Source organism: Silene latifolia, chromosome Y, assembly GCF_048544455.1.
Source record: "Silene latifolia isolate original U9 population chromosome Y, ASM4854445v1, whole genome shotgun sequence".
NCBI lineage: Eukaryota > Viridiplantae > Streptophyta > Magnoliopsida > Caryophyllales > Caryophyllaceae > Silene > Silene latifolia.
In genome coordinates this window covers 95,126,081-95,144,583 of record NC_133538.1, presented here as the reverse complement: position 1 = coordinate 95,144,583, position 18,503 = coordinate 95,126,081, and the positions used below count along the sequence as shown (strand labels likewise).

General features: G+C 37.6%; 1 protein-coding gene across 1 annotated transcript; it reads left to right on the top strand.

Annotated features, from left to right (window-relative positions):
• Nucleotides 1-17,014: 17,014 nt before the first annotated feature.
• Nucleotides 17,015-18,061, top strand: LOC141628546 (uncharacterized). Its single transcript, XM_074441674.1, has one exon. The coding sequence runs from the start codon at nt 17,015-17,017 to the stop codon at nt 18,059-18,061; it is 1,047 nt and encodes a 348-aa protein (XP_074297775.1).
• Nucleotides 18,062-18,503: the final 442 nt, after the last annotated feature.

Genomic DNA, 18,503 nt, shown 5'->3' with positions numbered 1-18,503 from the left:
ACAATAATAATTGCTTGCATCTATATGATTCATTTATGCTATTTCACCATGATTCCCCTATGATCCCATGTCTCCCTAGTATTGTGAATCATTTGTTCACATCCTTGTTTTTCTTGCTTATTTTACCTTTCATTGCTATTTATTGCTTTCATTAGTTTAGAATCATCAATCCAAACCAATTGTGACATTAGCATAAATTGAGATAGATAGACTTAGAACCCAAAGCACACCGTCACGTGGATCGACCTTGACTTAACCACTATCTAGCTGTTTGTTTAGAATATAAATATGTTTGATTGAGTGAACAACAACTCGCTCACCATCAAAATGGTGCCGTTTCCGGGGACGGTGTTAAGTGATTAAGTTTTTGTTTGTTTGTCTATTTTAATTGTGCTTTAACCTTGAGGAACTTGCTCCTCAAGGTCGTTCATACCGTTTTTATGTAGTTTCCTTGGTTGTAGTTGTTTCCTTTTCTTAGCTATGATGATGGATCAAGATTTGACACATGGAGTATGTAGTGGATCTTTTGACTATGACTATGGGTATGGGGAGTTTGAGGAGTAAGTCAACACAAACCTACCTTACAACTCATACAATGAAAAGTCATAACTACTACTCCAACTTTTTCCACCAAAAATATAACCACTTTCACACCCACACACAACAAGGAGATAAGGATGACTTTGACCTTCAAAATATGGTTCTCCAAATGATGGGAGGCCAATAAAACTTCTTCACACAAGTGCTAGAAGAGAGTCGAAATAGGAACAATGTGTTGGAGTATGTGTCCTCAACAATAGTGTGATCACATGTTTAAATCTCAAATTAAGAATACAAAAGGGATGATAAATTAAATAGTCAACTGATCAACATTAATTAGTAACGATTGGCTTGCTAGAGTTTGACGTTACTATCGTAGGACGGTGGTGGTCAGTTGATCCCTTAAGCTCACACCTATAGGATGATGCCCTAATCAGTAAAGTTAATTAGTTGTATATTGATACAAGTTAATTAATTCCATAAATAAGAACAATTTATTTTTATGAGAAGAAATATGTATCTTATTGTAATTCGATTTAATAAGATTCGATTTAGTGGATTAATATATTAATTTACTAAATTATGTTGAGGTTTCATAAATATTTCAAGGTATAGGTAATTAGTTATTTACATTTACAAGAGGTTGTAAATTTAACTAACTAGCTATTATGGGACCCATTATATGTTGACCTAATAAATATTACTCAATAAGTTGAGTTAATATATGTTTATTAATTTGTCACATAATTGTTGTATGATCAAATTAATATTTAATTATGCAAGATAATTAAATATAAGACTTATAAGCATTTGTGGGACAAATATTATAAGACAAAAATGGACCCATATACACTCAAGTGTACCGTCCAAAAATGGTGTGCATGCTTGATTTTTGGCTTTGTCATTTTGTTGTTGAAAAGGTACTCCAACATCTTCTGACACACATTATCAGCTAGCGTACTACCTACATATAAAATATTATTGCATGTGATATTTGGAGAAGACAAAAATGCTCTATAAGAGGATTTTTGGACGGTACATCAATGTGATGAGAATAATTTGTTCTTCTCATATATTTTTACTCTGCCATCTCTCAAAATAATACACATGCAAAAATCCCTTTCTCATACCTATTTTCTTTCTCTAAAACTTGAGAAGTTTTGATCAAAATTGTTCAAAAATACTACTAATATTATTAATGTAATATATGAGTATTATTAGTCATTTTTAAGGTAAACTACTAAATAAATATCTAGGAAATATTATTTAGTAGTGATAAGGGCTAATCTTGGGTGCATCTCTTGAGGAGGGTTTCTACATTAGAGACCAAGGTTAGAGGATCTTCCATAGACAATTTTGTTATATTTTTATGATTAAAATGATATTTAAAATGCTAAAAATAGTTAAGCATAGTCTATGGCCTTGAAATTTTTATATGACCTCACATGCATATTTTACTTATTGTATGTAAAATTTCGTATAAATTTGATTTATTTTGCATGATTTATGATTTTTTATGAGATAAAAATGAATTAAATGGAGGTAAAATGGTTAAACATACTTAAACTTCGAAACAGGCCATGAAATTTTAATATGTTGTCACATACTCATTTTACTCACTGTGTGAAAATTTTAAGATGAACTTGATTCATTTTGCATGATTTATGATTTTTTTGAGTAAAACTAACATAAATAGTGACTATTTTACCATAAATAGCTAAAACAAATTACATGGCACGAAAAAATTATTTTAGGTTGAATTTATATCGCATTTATTAGATCTAAAGTTGTAAAATTGATTAGATTAATTTTTTTGTATACTTTAGATGTTTTATTTGATAAAACCGATAAATCGCAACTACATTTTTCTCAAAATAAATTCGAAAATTTTAACCATGATTTTTGACATTATGATTGTCATGGATATATTGCAGAATGTTCAAAAATTTAAAATTCAAATTTTGAAATTATTGTAATTTAATTTGGATTTATTTCATAAATGTTATGATTTTGGGGTCAAAATGAGCATAAAATTATATCAAGTTGAATTATTGTCAAAAATTGAGTGATGACTAATTTTTGAGACCTAAGAGTGTTAGGATAATTAACTTGGACTAAAATTAGATTTTACTATTAATTTACGATTTTAATAAGTTAAAATCATGAATTTCCATAAAACTGGGTTATATGATTGATATAAGTTAAATAGGGCGATTTGGCACATAATTTGGCATGATAGACACATATTATAATGCTGCATATTTCATTGTTGAAAGTCATATTTTATTTATGTAATTTTGAATTATGAAATTTTATCTTAGTATGGCCTTAGTTTTAATCGATATTACCCGTAATGTAAGGGAATACTGATTCGGTTGTAATTTAATGTGATCTCGTAACACTTTTATTTTTACTATTTTTTCATATTACAAATGTATAATAGGAATAGCTTTGTATTTTATTATTATTTGTAATTCCGAAGTTCCTTCAAGACGGTGCCATTCGGAATGGCGTTCCGACAAAGACGGTGTTCTTGGGAGGCGTGCCACTTGAAGATTCAAGGGACCAAAGGAGTTGGTTTCCGAATTTGTAATAGATTATTTGATTTTCTATTTTAGGAAGGCCATACTAGGAATTTATTATTTGCTTTGCATTTATTTTAATAAGTTGCATGCATTGCCAAATCGCCATAACAACACATGCATATCATATCGAGTCATCGACCGTGTCAATTATGATTATCGAGAATTTGACTTTTAGTTCACTTAAAATAGATAGATAATAAATTGACATGACCTCTCACTAAATTTTAAAATTGAGATTAGCCTTACCAAATAGTAGGACCCATGAATCCCCGTAACATTTGGGGTAGGTTCGGTTTTCCCGAGGTGCCTTCATTTATCATTGGGTAAGTGGGGTAATAAAACGTTATTACACGCGAAATGTGGTTGGTTTCAACGGGATATTATGACTAGTCTTATGTTCTAGTGCTAGAGATGGGTTTTATGAACAACATCGACCGAGAGTTCTAAAGTAGCATAAATTAAAGAGTTAATTTACCAAATTTGTATAAAGTATGGGATGTATTGGTTTCCCCGGGCCCATATTTGTATAAAGATGGATCTCGGAATTATTTATTATAATTGGGTAGAGGTCACTATATAAATGCTATACTTGTATCTACAAGTATTATAACGATAAATGTTAATTGTTTCCTTCATCTCCGTTTTTGTAGTTATTTATCCGCAATGGATTCATCTAATACTCTTACACCAATCACCATTAATTCGTGGCTCCAATCATTCAATGAAAAATGCTCCTTGTATGACAATGATACGACTAGAGAACTACACTTTGGCATTGGTGTGGATGGAAATCTTTGCTGCATTACCACCTCCACACCTCCCACTCCCATATTCATGCCCACCTCTTTTGTAAGAGGATATTGTGAGGAAAAGCTCACAAATTTCATGACATCCTTGTTTGTAGAAGCAAGGAGAAATATCATATTGAGTGGGAGTTCTAGCAATAATGTCCTTGCAACTAAAAAGAGTAATGGTATTATTAAAGGAAAAGCAAAAAAGGGTAAGAAACCCAAACCCGACGATGAATTGGAAATGGATAGTGAGACTACCACAACCAAAACCAAAAAGGGTGCCCAATCCTACAATGAATGTCATTATTGTAATGTCATGGGCTATTGGAAGAGAAATTACCCCAAGTATTTGGGAGATATCAAAGCTGGACTTATCACTCCAGTCGGGGTTAAGTAATGTGGAAGCACTAAGCAAGAGTGACTTAGATCTCCGATTAGCAAATGGATCTAGAGTAGCCGCCATTTCAAAGGGAACCTATGTGATTGCCTTAGCTAAGTGATTTTAAGTTGCATCTACATAATTGTTATTATGTACCCACTTTGTCTAAAAACATTGTTTCCATTTCTATGTTAGACATAGAAGGATTTTTCTTTTGCCATAAAAAACATTTGTTGTATTTTGTTTAAAAAACTGACTTGGCCATGCGCCAAGTCACTTCTCTTAATGGTATTTATGTTTTAGACATATCTATATCTCACAATCCAAAATACTTAAAACAAGTGATCCAAATGATATATACATTTGGTATTGTCGATTAGGTCTCATAAATGAGAAACGCATTAAAAAGCTAGTGTCGACCAGAATTATTGAGCCATTTGATTTCTAATCATATTGAGTATGCGAATCTTATCTCCTTGGATAAATGATTCATGCCCCCTTTAGTGGTAAAGGGACACGAGCATGTCATTTGTTGGGACCAATGCATACCGATGTATGTGGTCCAATGAGCATCACCGCAAGGGGAAATTATGACTACTTCATCACTTCTGAGATGGTTTCTGCCTCTGAACTCATCTCGTTCAGACGTAAGAATTCTCGTTAGGTTTTAACTGACTACTACTTGTATTATCACCAATAATTCGACATATTTTCATATTTCGTTAATTATTTTATTTCTTTCACCTTTTTTTATTTCTTTTCTTTTCAAAATTCTCTTTTCCAAGCGTACTTGTGACATAAATTCAAGTTATCCATTGTAATTCAATTGTAATTTATTTTCTTTTTGTAATTATTTATTTATTTCGCATTATGTATGATTTATTTATTTGGCAATCGCATATAATTAATCTAACCTCCTACTTCGACTAAATTATGTGCTAAAATTGTTTGTTCACCGACTTAGTCTAATTCTCACATGCTAGGATTAAAATGTGGATGTTGCATTGCATTCAAATAATTGACAACATATCAAATATAAATAACTCCCCTGATCATTTTTAGAGGCTGCTATCGAGGCGGGCGGGATTAGGTGTTCAAATAAACGAGCTTCCTAATACGTACCCTCACCCCTTACTCAAGATCTGTGTGAACATCCGTGTTCACTGGTATCATGAGAGTCATTCTAGACATAGAATTCTAAGAGTAACGAATTTCTTAGTGTTCTTGTCACTACTTTGTGTCTTGACATGACAAGAAATATTCGAACGGTTCCAATTTTCCATAATAAATGGTGGCAACTCCACAAATGCAGGTTTGTTAAACCTTTCATCGATTTCAATGCCTTACAAATCGGTAACGGCCCATGATGTGTCTCAGCCTCGCGCCGGAGTTCCGTGGGAGAAGTGTCGCCGCCTTGAAACCAAAGTGCGGGTGCGCGCAGCACGGGTGGCTGTGTCCACAAGTACCTTATCTTATCTCATAAGAATCTCTATTCATATTTTCCACCACACAATATTTAGAGAGAAATAATAGAGAAAGAGAAAAAAAGAAAAGGGACAAAAGAGAAGACCGTCTTTTGTCCCTCCGCCTCGAGATCGTAAGGTACCGTCTTAAACTAGATTGTACCTTAATTAATTTATACCGTTGGCTCACCCATGACTGGGACCCACCGTGACCACCCTAGACCCACCTTTGACCACCAATAACTGACTTGGACCAAGTTATATTATATGTATTTGTTGTTGTTGTTAAACTGTCTAAAGACGGATTTTTGACCCACCTTTCGTCGGTGTTTTTGGCTGACCTTGGGTGGGTTGTGTCGAGGGTTGAGTGGGGTTGTAGTGGTGGTAATGGGTGGTTGAATGTGTGGTGTTAGGTGGCCGAAAATGGGTGTCAAAAGGGGTTAGACGGGTTAGTTTAGTTGGGTAATGTTTGTGTGTTTGTTGTTGTTGTTATTGTCAATTATGGTGGTAGCCGTGGTGGTTGTGGGTGGTGATGGTGGTCAGGGGCACCATAGAGTGGTTGGCGAAGGCTGGTCGTTGCTAGTGGTGCCGTGGTTGGGTCGTGTGTTGTTGTTATTTGGTGTTGTTGTTGTTGTTGTTCATTATTCGTGGAAGGCGAGGTGGCGGTCATTTCTGGCCGTGGCCACCATAGTTTGTCATGGTGGTCCACGGGGGCAGCCACCGGTGGTAGGTGGTGGTTGGCCGTAGGTTTTGGGTCATTTTGCGGGCTTTGGGTAGCTTTAAGACGGGTTTTTATTTAATAAATTGAATTTGTATTTCATTAGTAATTAGATTAGTTTGTAATTATATTTAATTATCGTAATTTGGTGCCGACTTTATGGAGGAGCATATTTGTATCCAGTTGCTTTATTGCTTAGCGGGATTTGCCAAAAAGGTAGGTTTATCCTACTCTGTTTCGATATTGTGTATATTTGTCAATGGGTTGTTTGTCATTACTTACATTGGATGAGTGATATTACATTTCATATTGGTATTTGAGGATTAGGTGAATCTCATATGTGTCGGGATTGGCATTTATGGCATGTTTGGCATATCATGTTGTATATTGTGCATTGCATATTGTGATGGTTCTATTTGTTGGATGTTGGTGATGATATTGTGATTGTTATGGAGACGGAAGACGGTTGGGAGAGAGTCTTTTGCTTGGGTCGCCCCTTGGAGCTTCTCACTCCAAAAGGGATGTGAACATTAATGACATGAGTACGGAGGGACCCGTATGGTTGAGCCACGACGTCTGGCAGGGGATCCGGTTGGCTTGCGGGCCCTGTACGTTTAGGCGTGTCCTGGTGCCTTTTTGTGGTTGTTGGTATGTCTGGGCGTGTCCTTGTACCGGTGTGGCTGTTCGTATGTCTTGTCGTGTCCTGGTACCGTGTTGGTTGTGGGTACGTCTGGACGTGTCCCGGTACCGGCGTGGTTGTTGTTTGAAAGCCTCTCATTCATATCATAGTCATGTTGCATATTCACACACTTTGAGTTGTGTCTCACTTTATTTATTGAAACTGACGTGTTGTGTGTCTGTCTAATTGTCACCTATTTCCGGGGTGGCCTGTGTCGATCCATATAATATTGCCGATCATATCGGGAGTAGCTTGAGTACAGGTTTTAATTGTTGACATGATCGGGATTTGAGCCGCGCCTTGGACTCGGAGTCGAGTTGCATAGCATAGATGACATAGATGGTAGTCGACTTTTAAATTGTATAGTTCACGTTATCATTTGTTTAGATTTATGTAATCACTAAACTTGCTATTTATTTAATGAAATTTATTAATTGTAATTCTGATTTCACTGTCTCGGGAAACCGAGATGGTAACATTTCCTAATTACCTTGGCCGGGTAAGAATGGGGTGTTACAAAGTGGTATCAGAGCGACGAATTTGGAACCTAGACCAATGAACCAAAATGAACATAGGCGTGTCTAATAAAATGAACCCGACATGACTACAATAGAAGGTCAGTTTTGGGTGAGTAGGATCCCTCATTTCAAAACTAGATCCTATTGTTTCAGTTGGTCACTACGTGGGTGGTTACTAGTCGGGAAACGTGAAGTGAGATGTTACATGATTATATTTGTTTTATAGTTTTGTTGAACATGTTGCATCATATAGAGGTTGTGTGGCAAATGATAACATGTGATAGTTGAAATAATGGAATTGAAATATCTACTTGAGGGAGATATATGTTATGTGAGTAGAGGATTGTTTCATATCAAATGCATTCATTTGTATGAGTTTTGCGTGTTGAGTATGATGAGTTTTGAAGCCGTAATTGCATAGTTGATAGGGTTCTTACATGATGTAGTTATTCATTTGGTACATGTTAATATGTGAAAATTGGATGAAAAAGAATAACATGTATAATATGTTTTGAAAGTGGTTATTACAAATTGGTGTGTGAGGGGCAGTAGCCCCGTCCTTTAGCATGATAGTACCATATCTATGTTTGGATTTCACTAGTGCCATATTAGGGTGTGATTTCTAATAGTTGTTAGTAAAGTGGTTGCTAATATTAGAGTAGTATTCCTTAGTGGGAAATTGCATACCATAGAGAGGCACCCAACTAAGTGTAAGCTAGTACTCGACCGAGTACTAGTCACTCGACCGAGTGAACCCTACCACTCGACCGAGTGGACCATTTACCAGAAACTTGAAAAGTTCTTAAAGTGGGTCACTCGACCGTATGGAGAGGGCACTCGACTGATTGGACGGACACTCGACCAAGAGGACTGAGCACTCAACCGAGTGCCATTTTCTGGGTTGTGAAATTTGCGAGATTTGTATCATTACCTTATTTCTTGCATTTTTTCATCATGTCTCATAACAAAAATACCAAATTATTTTTAAAATTATTTTTAAAATTCCGTTGTTGATGCTAGTATTTCGGATTCAAGTTTTCGACTTCATTTATTCCCTTAAGTTGGCTAATTTCATCATATAAATGACACTTTCTTTGCTTCCATGTTTTGTTTAATTCATGACATTAATCACCTTTTTACATCATTTATAATGTCAACTATAAAATCTTCCTGTTGAATTTTATCCAAAATTTTTTATCAACCCGACAATATGTATTCTCGAGTCAATAATTTGATTTGGTGTTTGATGCATGGTTGATTGTTTAACAAAGACTAAAGTTTGGTTGTTATTGCTAACTCTTGTTATGCATTTAAAATTTGGTCTGGAAATATTTGTTCCGAAAATTTTGAAACTTTAATATATACGTAAGTTTTGATTTTCGTGTTTAAAAATTTAGTTTAGTTGGCTAATGATGCTCAAAAATCTTATCGTGCTTAGGTTTTGATTTTTCTCGGTTAGTAACGGCGTGTATTACTTTGAATCAAAATTTTATCTTAAAATGTTGTCCAAATCTTTTGAATTTTCATCTTTAAAACGAATGATTTTGATCTTTACACTCAAGACTTGATCCAGTTGTTTCTTGGTATTTAGTGCTTGTTGATGTTGCATTGTGTTGTATTAAGCTAGCGGTTTTGCCTTACAAAATATTTCATGTTTTGACATCTATGTTAGTTATATCGACAAATCTGATTTTATACCTCATCCTTTATCTAATTATGTAAAGGAGCTTCAAATGTTGTTTAATGATGTTAAGTATGGTCTTCAAATTTGAAAATTTTGTTTAATGTTTTCTTGAATTAATAGAGTAATAAGATTTCAATTTTATTAAAATGCTATGTATTGACTTAATTTGAGAATCTTACCTTAAAATTTTGCCCAATTATTTTTTTATACCTTAGAGTATATGATTACATTTTAAATTTTGTAGTTAAAGCATGCTTTCTTTGTCTCGTAGAGTAGTTTCTTTGATTATAATGTATTGTTTTGTTTAGATATGGGTCTCTATGCCTTCTCTACCTTATAGGTTGTATGGTTTTATTGAGTAAAGATGTGTAGACACATGTGATTGTGCTTGAGAGGATGTGGAACGGGAGTGATTCGATGAGTTTATGAGAATAAAGGGGTGCTAATAATGTGTGATGACGGAATGTTATATCTTGAGAGTTATGAATGTGAAACAAATGTTTTATTGGGATTGAGGTAAGTTGGTTCATTTTATGTGGATTTGAGCCATGTAGGTAGGTAGGTATACGATGTCTTGAAAGAGAGAAAGTTATTTGATAAATGAAGGTGCACTTGGTCAAAATTTTGATTCGATAAATTGGATTAGATAAAGTGGTGATGTAGGTATTGTGAATGAGGAAATTGAATTTTGAGAAAGGAATATTTTATGCTAAGTAATGATCCAAAGTTTTGGGAAGTATTATTTTGGGATCCAAGGTTATGGGTGTGTTTAGTAGATTCAAATGAGAAGTTGAGTTGTGATTTTGTATATAATTCATGTTTGGGGATTAGGAGTAGAAGAAATTGACTTTAGCTTGCGTAAGATGTCTCGATTTGAGTAGGACAAGTGTATGAGGTAAATTGTGTATAATGAGTGATGTGTAATCTAGCTTCAATATTTGTTAAGTGTTTGAACTTATAGATTGTGAATGAGGCTTGAGTTGCATGTTGAAGGATGTTGTTATTGAGCGTGACTTGGAAACTTTGGTTGATGAATAATTGAGGTATATGATGGTGGACTTAGTATTACCAAGTTTGGTTTTTGCGATCATGAGTAACGGGAGTGTGGCATGTATTGCCTGAGAATTCAATCATATTGTTGAGGTAGTATAGATGTTGTTTGTAAAGTTGCTTCCCAATCGTTAGGTAAAACATCCATGGTATACATCGTGATCTTGTTGTAGTGTCCAATTGAGGGGTGATGTTATTATTATTCCTTGTGAATAATGAGTGGTTAGGCCGTATCCATGAAATAGTATGTTGTGTCACTGGTATATCTTGGGTATTTCATCTTAATTGTGTCATAATAATGGCCATAAGGCCGTGAGTTCGTGTTTCAATTTGGTTATTTGATGATGTTTTAGTCACCATCAGAGTCTATTAGCATTTGTGTGATGAAATAACAAAGTTGGAATCGAGTTGAGAATGAAAACATAATGCCCAGGCGAGACTTGACCAAGTGCACCATGCACTCGACCGAGTGGTCTCCTACTCGACCGAGTGGTTTCTTACACTCGACCGAGTGACCTGCTTAGAACCTTGTTTTGTTGATACTCGACCAGATATTGAGCGTGTACCCTTATTTCGCTATTTATTTTAGTTGACTTGTGTTTGGATGAGCATGTTGACCTTACATGGGTATATTTGATGAATTGTTTACGTTTGATCATCGGGTGTGGCATTTTGCAAGTACATGAAAATTGTTGATTCGACATGAGTGGATTGATGACGAAAATAATGTGATACTCTTGTTTGATATATGTTAATCGACGTAATTTTATTTTGTTGTGTTAAAGTAAGATAAAAATTGCAAACACTACTACAGACACAGGCTATAACAACGGTTAAAAACCGTTGTTATATAAAAAAGCGGACGTTGTTAAAGCGTCCGTTGTAGTAGGTTTTAACAACGGTTACAGTATAAGAAACCCACTGTGAAAACTATTAACAAAGGTTTAAAGTAGAAAAAACCGTTGTGGAAAGTGTGACTAAATTTTGGTGGGAAAGTTATAACAACGGTTACAGTATAAAAAACCGTTGTTATAACTAAAGACAACAGGTTTTTTTTAAATAACCGTTGTTATTGATTTTTTTTTTTAAAAAAATAATTTATATATTACTAGATGCATGCATTACCATTACCGATGCATGCATTATTACTGATGCCAAATCCCTGCATATGAAAGGACATAAAATATGGAATGAGAAGGGTTATAAGATTTGAAGAAGATATGATGGCACAACTTCCTAAACATATATTAATTAAAAAACAACTAAAAGGACAAATTAGTAAGTATAAATTCATGCATTATCTCAATAACCATTCCATATTATCTCACTATCACGTCCTAAACTGCTCCAAACCCTAAGTCTTTAAAACAAACTCCAAACTTCCTTCAACACTTCCTTTAACAATGAATGATACCATCCGTAATACATGCATCATGACCGAGTACAACAAGAGTTTCATCCGCCGGCTGCTGGACATCGAGGACAGGTTCAGGGGCTACCTTGAGGACGCTCGGACCGCACTCAAGGACGCCAAAAAAATGGCTTGACAGAGCAGAAGATGCTGCAGCTATATGACGATATAGCAAATGCGGAACGAAACCTCCAAATAGCCAAAAAGGAGAGGATGGATATCATAGAAGAGAATCAGACTCTCTATGCATATCTAAGAATTGTATTTTTAGCAATGTAATTAGTTTTTTATGTATTTATATTATATATTAATTAATTAAGTTTATTATGCATTCCTTTCCATCATCTTCTTCTTTTGTTTTATTTAATTTAATTTGTTTTACAAGTTAATAAACGCAGAAAAACAACAGTGACAAAACTAATAATGCAATTAAATGAAATAATTAGAGAAAGAAAATAATTACTGAGATGATGACAAAACCTAAAACCATGCATATAAAGCGATACGTGATAATTAGAGAAAATAAGAGATGACGACAACAACAGTGCTGACGGAGATGATAAAGCAGCGACGATGAGAAAGAGAGAAAGAGACGATGAGAAAGTTTGTGTTTGTGTTAGGTTTAATTGGTGTTTATGGCGGTAACTGATATGTGTTTGTGGGTTTATATTATTGAAAGTATTGACAACGGTTTTTACACATAAACCCGTTGTCATTAGATTATATATTAACAACGGGTCCTTAGAAAACCGTTGTTAAAAAGTATTAACAACGGCTTCAAATATAACCATTGTAATTACTTTTCACTAATTTTGCGCCAAAGTATTAACAACGGTTATTATGTATTACAGAGTAAACTGTTGTTATTAGTTTTTATATTAACAATGGTTGTGAAATTTTGACCCGTTGTTAAAACCTATAACAACGGTTATCAACACATAACCGTTGTAGTTAAGTTTAATAAAATTCGCGCCATCCATTCTACAACCTCTATGGTAATTTTCGTGAATTAAGTGTTGTTAAAGGGGCGTTGTAGTTGCCTGGATTTGTAGTAGTGAAATTATTTGTTGCATAGGGATTGTTTGCATAATTGTGATTGTGGTCTAACGTATGAGCGGAAGTGTTGATGATGGACAGGAACAGATATAGAAACACATGTGTGATCATGTGGTGGATTTGACGCGGTATATGCGTGGAATGATGTCCGGATATGGGAATGTTTATCATGGTTGAGTCGTATAACGAGTAATTTTGCATTATTTGATTGTTTCATGGAGTCTGCATATTCGTTATTGATGTGCATACATGTTAATGTTTGAGATTTGACCTGATATAGATACGTAATAATAATTGACTTCTACCCTGTGATAGATACGTATACATATAACCAACATAAATTGGGAGTTATTTATAGGATTATAGTTTGGAACCGTTGGTTTGACCTGGCACTTAACCTTTGGGAGGCTTATAGATGGGGGATTATGTCAATGGAATTATAACTACATGAGGTTTGTTTGCGTACTTGCAACGAGTAACAGAGTGTTGAACCTGGAACATAGTCATTTGTTGAATTTAGTAATGAACATATGAGAGCACATTATGAGGTTTGATAGTTGAACTTCAGGATGACGTTCTCTTATAGGGGGACTGAATAACAATTGGGAATTTAAAGGTGGAAAACGAGCATAATATGCACTTGAGTAGTGTATGAGTAAAGAGATGACATACGATAAAGGAAAACGCATGAGCTAGTGTGAGCCTGGTGAGAGAGGTGAGAATCATATTGGCATAATGGGAGTGATGATGATAGTAAGAAGCTCGAGAGAGTACTTGAGAATCAGTGATGAGACTTGAGGAGACATGAGGAAAGGAGAGAGGGGGGCGAACTTCGGGGACGAAGTTCATTTTAAAGGGCAAAACTGTAATAACCCGTATTTTATTACCTTGGTCAAAGGCTAGTCAATGGTAAATGGGTAAATATATTTTCTAAAATATTATTATATTGCATTTATACGAGTTATGTTATAAGACGGATAATAAAATAATAAAGATAATAATATACTTCCACCAACCATCCTATCTACACATATTTAACCAACTAACTACCCCTACTACCTTATCTTATCTCATAAGAATCTCATATCATATTTTCCACCACACAATATTGAGAGAGAAAGGAGAAAAAGAGAGAAAAGAAAAGGGATAAATGGGAAGACCGTCTTTTGTCCCTCTGCCTCGAGATCCTAAAGTAATACCGTCTTCAACTAGCTTATACCCTAATTAATTTATACCGTTGGCTCACTGGCGACTTGGACCCACCGTGACCACCCTAGACCCATCGTGGACCACCAATAATCAACTTTGACCGAGTAATAATATGGGTAATGATTGTTGTTGTGCAACCGTTTTAAGACGGATTTATGACCCACCTTTCGTGGCTGTATTAGGTTAACCTTAGTTGGGTTGTGTTCAGGGTTGAGTGGGGGTTGTAGTGATGGTAATGGGTGGTGTTAGGTGGTCGAAAATGGGTGTTAAAGGGGGTTACACGGATTAGGTTAGTCGGGTTATGTTTGTGTGTTTGTTGTTGTTGTTGGTTATGGTGGTAGCCGTGGTTGTTGCTGGTGGCGACGGTGGTCAGGGGTACCGTAGGGTGCTTGGCGGTAGCCGGCTGTGGCAGTGGTGGCCGTGGTTGGGTTGTGTGTTGTTGTTGTTTGGTGTCGATGTTGGTGTTGTTGTCATTGTTCATTGTTGGTGGAAGCCGTGATGGCTGTCATTGCTGGCCGTGGCCACTGTATGGGTAAAAATACCCTCTCATTTTCATAATGACGTGGCAACTCGCAATTGGATAAAGTAAAGGCAGACGGATCAGTAACCAAGGCAGCAGGATGCTAGACGCAAGGAAGAACAAGGGGGGATTAACCTAGACATTTAAGTGATACAAAGGCCACGTTTGAATTAAATAACAAACAGCCAGCAGGAACGTTGAAATGGTCAGCAGGTACATTGCAGCGATTAGCAGAAGCTTTGACAAACTCAGCAACCACTTCCTATTTCATAGGAAGTGGAGGGTATGGTTGAGCATATGTAGGGAGCATGTGCAACGACTCAAAGAAGGGCTATAAAAGAGCAACAAACATCAGATTCAAGGCATTCATCATTAGCTCCACCCAAACAAATATCATTCGCCACCTCAAACAAATAATATCATCTACACACTTAAAAATTAATACATCGTTCATCTCAATTGTACTTAGTCGTTTGGAGCTCATTGTTGTACCTCCTGATCATTCCAGCTAGGTTCACCCTCGGATACTATTACTACTAGTGGATCATTGGTGGGATACCATTTGCCCCCGCGGGTTTTCCCAGATTTTGAGTTTCCCGCGTCACCATTTTGCTTGTGTCACTTGTCTCTCTTTCTTTTTCGTTTGTCTTTCTTTCGTACTAGTTGTTTACTTTCATTCTCGCTATGTTCTTATTACCGATCTACTTAAATCCTTCATATCGCATTTTAATTTGAATAGCCGCATTGACTCACAAATCTTTAGTCGGTAAAATCTTACCAAAACAGTTTGGCGCCCACCGTGGGGCATTGTGGTTAAATCTTGGTTAACATACCTCTTTTCGAAGTATCCTTACATCTCTATAGTTGGTCATGTCAGGAACCAATCAGAACATATCAGATCCAATGAATACATCAGTGGAAACTCCAATAGTGAGGGCGACGCCAGTAACCTCCGGTGTCCCAACAACGGTGGTCCCTACCACTAGAGTGACTGCAGGCCAAGCTCACTCCCAAGAATCAGCAAAGCCTCCTTACTCCCCCAAAATCACAGATCAGGGAGCAGGGAAGGCTGGCAAATCACCAGTTATTAATCCCGTGCCAAAGCCTAATAAGGATGGGAGTCCGCAGCGCCCAGGATCACCAGGACACCTGATAAGAGCCCGTTTCCCAGGAGCATCACAACCGGATCCGGTACAGCAGTTGCTCCAAGGGATGACATCCTTGCAACAAGTGGTGACAGGGTTACAAAGGGACAACCAGTCCTTGTAGGAGAAGATAGATGAAGTGTCACCCCAGGGAACGACCCAGCAGATGGCAAGTTCGACACTCGGCCAGGGGAATGTCAGGGAGTACTCAGGGAGGCTACTGCGGCAGAATCTAGTAACCAGGCTCGATATGGATACGCTGCCACCAGAGGTAACCATGCCACCCGAGCAAGCATATCCAGCAGGAATGGTGGCCACCCAAGGTACGATCCAACCACCAGGGATTCCACCACCACCAAGGATGCCACAAATGTATCCCATGGTACTCAATCCGGTGGGATTAGGAGCACTAAATCCAGATCCCATATCAAGAACAAGCAGTACGTCCGTGGTACCAGGGAGCAACCCAGGGGAACAGTCAGCAAGAAACGCATACCCCGGGATATGCTCCTATATGCCGTATACCCCAGACAATTAGTTCAGGCCTATTGTGAACTCAACACCATTACCTGGAAGCTACATGGTACCTCCTTACATGCCAGGAGGAACACCAAGTCCATATGGGATCTACTCAGTACCCCACAAGCAGGGTATGGGGGTAAGAAGCTACAGTTGCAGGATATCAAGTCCCTACTCAGCAAGGTTCCAGGGATACCACGTCCCATGGAGGTAGCAACCCCGGAGTGCTATGTGGATTCCCCCTTCGTGGATAGCATTTCTCTTTTCAGCATGCCAAAGGGGTTCACCACACCAACAATGACGTTGTATGATGGAACAGGGGATCCGCTAGAGCACATCAACCAGTATAAACAGAAAATGATGCTGGTTGCAGCAACAGGGCCTGAGAAGGAGGCATGTATGTGCAAAGGATTCGGTTCCACCATGTCAGGAGCCGCACTCCAGTGTTTCTTTAACCTTCCCAACAAATATATTTCTAGCTTCGCGGAGTTAGTGAACGTTTTCAATTAGTAGTTCGCAAGCAGTCGCAAGCCAGAAAAATTATCCAGTGATCTATACTGGATCGTCCAGAGGTTCGAGGAGTCCACCAGCGATTATCTCGCCATATTCAATGTAGAAAAAATATCTATCCCTAGGTGCGACCCTACAACGGCAGTCAACGCCTTCAGAAGGTGACTGCATCGCGACTCTGATTTGTACAAGGATCTCACCAAGCAACCATGCGCCATCTTTGAGGAAGTCAAGTAAATGGCAGAGGCTACTTATCGCCTAGAGGAGGATGAGGATAGAAGGAATCTATATGCAACAGAGTCGTCCAGCAGAAAAATCATAACAGAGAAAAAGAATGAAAGAGCTAAACCCTACGGCAAGAACACAGTGAACAAAGTTTCAGGAAAAACAGAGAGCACCGAGACTCCACCTAAGCTCAGCGAGTATGGGTTCACCACTGGACTTGATTGGGTATTGAAGGCAATCAGCGAGCTAGGGCAGAGGGCAAGGTGGCCCAAGAAGCCTACTCCCAGGGAGAACGACATAAGAGATGCCAGCAAAAGGTGTGAATACCACAACGATATTGGCCATAATACAAAAGATTGTGTAGTACTACGAAAGGAAGTAAAGTACCTCTACAGTGCTGGATGCTTGGATCACCTTCTCCCCAAGGAGGCGAAATCTGGAAAGGTCAATACTGCTGACCAGGCCCAACCATCCCCACCTCCACCTTACTCAAAGGTCGCGAGCGTCATCACAAGGGGGTCGGAGATATGTGGTCTCACTTATTCAGCAGCAAAGCGCCATGCAACCGAGACTAAAGGAGATAAACCAGAGTTCTCCCTCAGGTTCCGCAAACAGGATCTACCAGCAATCTCATTCGACGAGGCAAACGGACCTGATGAGGTAGAACACCACCATGACGCCTTCATCATTACCCTTTATATAGTGAATTACCTTGTTAAAAAGATATTGGTAGATACAGGAAGCTCTATGAATCAAATAATACTGGAAACCTTGAAGAACATGGGGTTCAGCGAGAAAGACCTGGTGGACAAGGCAGTACCCTTGGTAGGCTTCAGCGGAGATACTAAACAATCCCTTGGAGAAATAGTGATACCTACCTTTGCAGGGGGTATGAACAAACAGGTACGGTACTTGGTTATTGATGGTCCGTCAACTTATAACGTGATACTTTGCAAGCCCTGTATCCACAAAATTAAAGCGGTACCATCAACGTACCATCAGAGCCTGAAGTTCGCTACACCCTGGGGGTATAGGAGATACGAGGAGATCAAAATATAGCTCGCATCGGGATTGCTACAAGAACGCTCTGAAACAATTTGCATCTGGTCTAGCATAGCAATTACAGAAACTGTGCATCCAGAGGGAGTATATTGCACCTCCCCAGGAGGAACTCGATGAAGTAAACCTGGACCCACGATTTCAAAGAAGAACGATCTTTGGTAGGAGCCGATGTGCGAGGTAACATCCGTGAGCAGATAATGGAATTTCTACGTACTAACATGGATTGTTTCGCCTGGTCCGATAGCAACATGATTGGCATAGATCCAAGTTTAATTACACACCGGTTAAATGTAGACCCCAGCTTTCATCTAGTACAGCAGAAAAGGCGGAAATTTCGCTCCTGAAAGGAACGAGGTGATAAACCAGGTAAGTATACTACCCAGAATGGCTCTCGAATGTTGTGGTTGTACCCAAGAAGAACAAGTGGAGAGCATGTGTT

Excerpts from the sequence above, each read along its gene's own strand:
- LOC141628546 (XM_074441674.1), top strand. The coding sequence starts at position 17,015 with ATGGCAGAGGCTACTTATCGCCTAGAGGAGGATGAGGATAGAAGGAAT.